At 38.2% G+C, this 1,452-nt stretch overlaps 1 protein-coding gene across 1 annotated transcript; it reads right to left on the bottom strand.

Annotated features, from left to right (window-relative positions):
* Nucleotides 1-203: 203 nt before the first annotated feature.
* Nucleotides 204-783, bottom strand: EMH_0065100 (uncharacterized protein; the record flags this gene model as incomplete). The annotated part of the gene is made up of 2 exons (XM_013498337.1): nt 204-251; nt 466-783. The coding sequence occupies 2 exons, from the start codon at nt 781-783 to the stop codon at nt 204-206; spliced, it is 366 nt and encodes a 121-aa protein (XP_013353791.1).
* Between the last annotated feature and the right edge of the window lie 669 nt (nt 784-1,452).

The raw sequence follows: 1,452 nt of genomic DNA on the forward strand, positions 1-1,452 counted from the left end.
AGATTGTTTGTTTACCTCCGTCAAGGAAGTGCTGCTGCAAGGCAACCAAAACGCAGACAGCTGCAGCAGCAGCAACCAAACCAAATAAATGTTGCTGCTGATCTTCTTCTTGCTGCAGCAGAAAAAAAATAAAAATAATAATTAATATTTTTGTTTAGGGAGAAGAAAAAAATAAAAATATTAAAAAAAAAAAAAGAAATATCCTACTGCTGCTGCTGTTGCCTCTCCTCCTTTACATTCCACTTCTTCATCTGAAGAAATTAAAAATAAAATAAAGATAAAATAAAGATAAAATAAAATAAAATAAATAAATAAAAAACAATAAAATAAAATAAGATAAAATAAATAAAAAACAAAATAGAATAAAATAAAATAAAGATAAAATGAAATAAAATAAAAAATATGAATTTCGTTAATACCTGGAAATGTGCTGATGTCAAATATTGCTGCTGCTGCTGCAACAACGCGACGTGCAATATCTGCTGCTGTTGCTGCTGCTGCTGCAGCAGCAGCAGCAGCAGCAGCAGCAGCAGCAGCAGCAGCAGGAGCTGCGTCAGCAGCTTCAGACTGTGTATTTGTCATTTGGCATTGCTGCACCAATTGCTGCTGCTGTTGCTGCTGCTGCTGTTTCTGCTTTTGCTGCTGCATTTCTTGTTGCTGCTGCTCCTGCTGCTCCTGCTGCTCCTGCTGCTCCTGCTGCTCCTGCTGCTCCTGCTGCAGTTGTTGTTGTTGCTGCTGCTGCTGCTGCTGCAGCATGTGAGTGCATGCGGCTGCCTGCTGCATTTTCTTTTTCAGGTTTATAATTAGTTTTTCTGCAATTTGTTTAATTTTTTCAATAATTTTATTTTCTTTTATTTCAGATGAAGAGCAGCAGAAGACAACGCTGTCTATTGCTGCTGTCTGCTGCTTCTCCTTGCTGTCCTTTGCTGCTGCTGCTGCTGCTGCTGCTGCTGCTGCTGCAGCAAAGCAATAGGTAGTGCTATAACAAACAGAAAGCAGGAGAAGGAAAAGAAAAAGAAAAAGAAGAAACAGAAACAAAAAAGCAAACAGACAAACAGACAAACACACACACTGATAGAAGAAGAGAAAGAAAAAGAGAGAAAGAGAGAAACAGAAAGAAAGAAAGAAATGAATAAATAAATAAAGATATAAAGAAAGAAAGAAGGAAAGAAAGAAGGAAAGAAAGAAAAAGAGAGAGAGAGACAAACAGACGGAGAGAGAGACAAACAAAGAGACAGATAAAGACAGAGACAGAGACAGCAACAGAACAAAAATATTATTTTTGTTGTTGTTTGTGTTTACCTGTTGTTTTAATTTCTTCTTCTTCTTCTTCTTCTTTATCTCTAATCTCCTCATTTCTTTCTCTTTTTTTATTTTGCTGTTTACTGCTGCTGCTGCTGCTGCTGCTGCTGCTGCTGCTGCTGCTGCTGCTGCTGCTGCTGCTGCTGCTGC

The sequence above is a fragment of the Eimeria mitis genome, genomic scaffold, assembly GCF_000499745.2.
Source record: "Eimeria mitis Houghton genomic scaffold, Emh_scaff3347, whole genome shotgun sequence".
NCBI lineage: Eukaryota > Apicomplexa > Conoidasida > Eucoccidiorida > Eimeriidae > Eimeria > Eimeria mitis.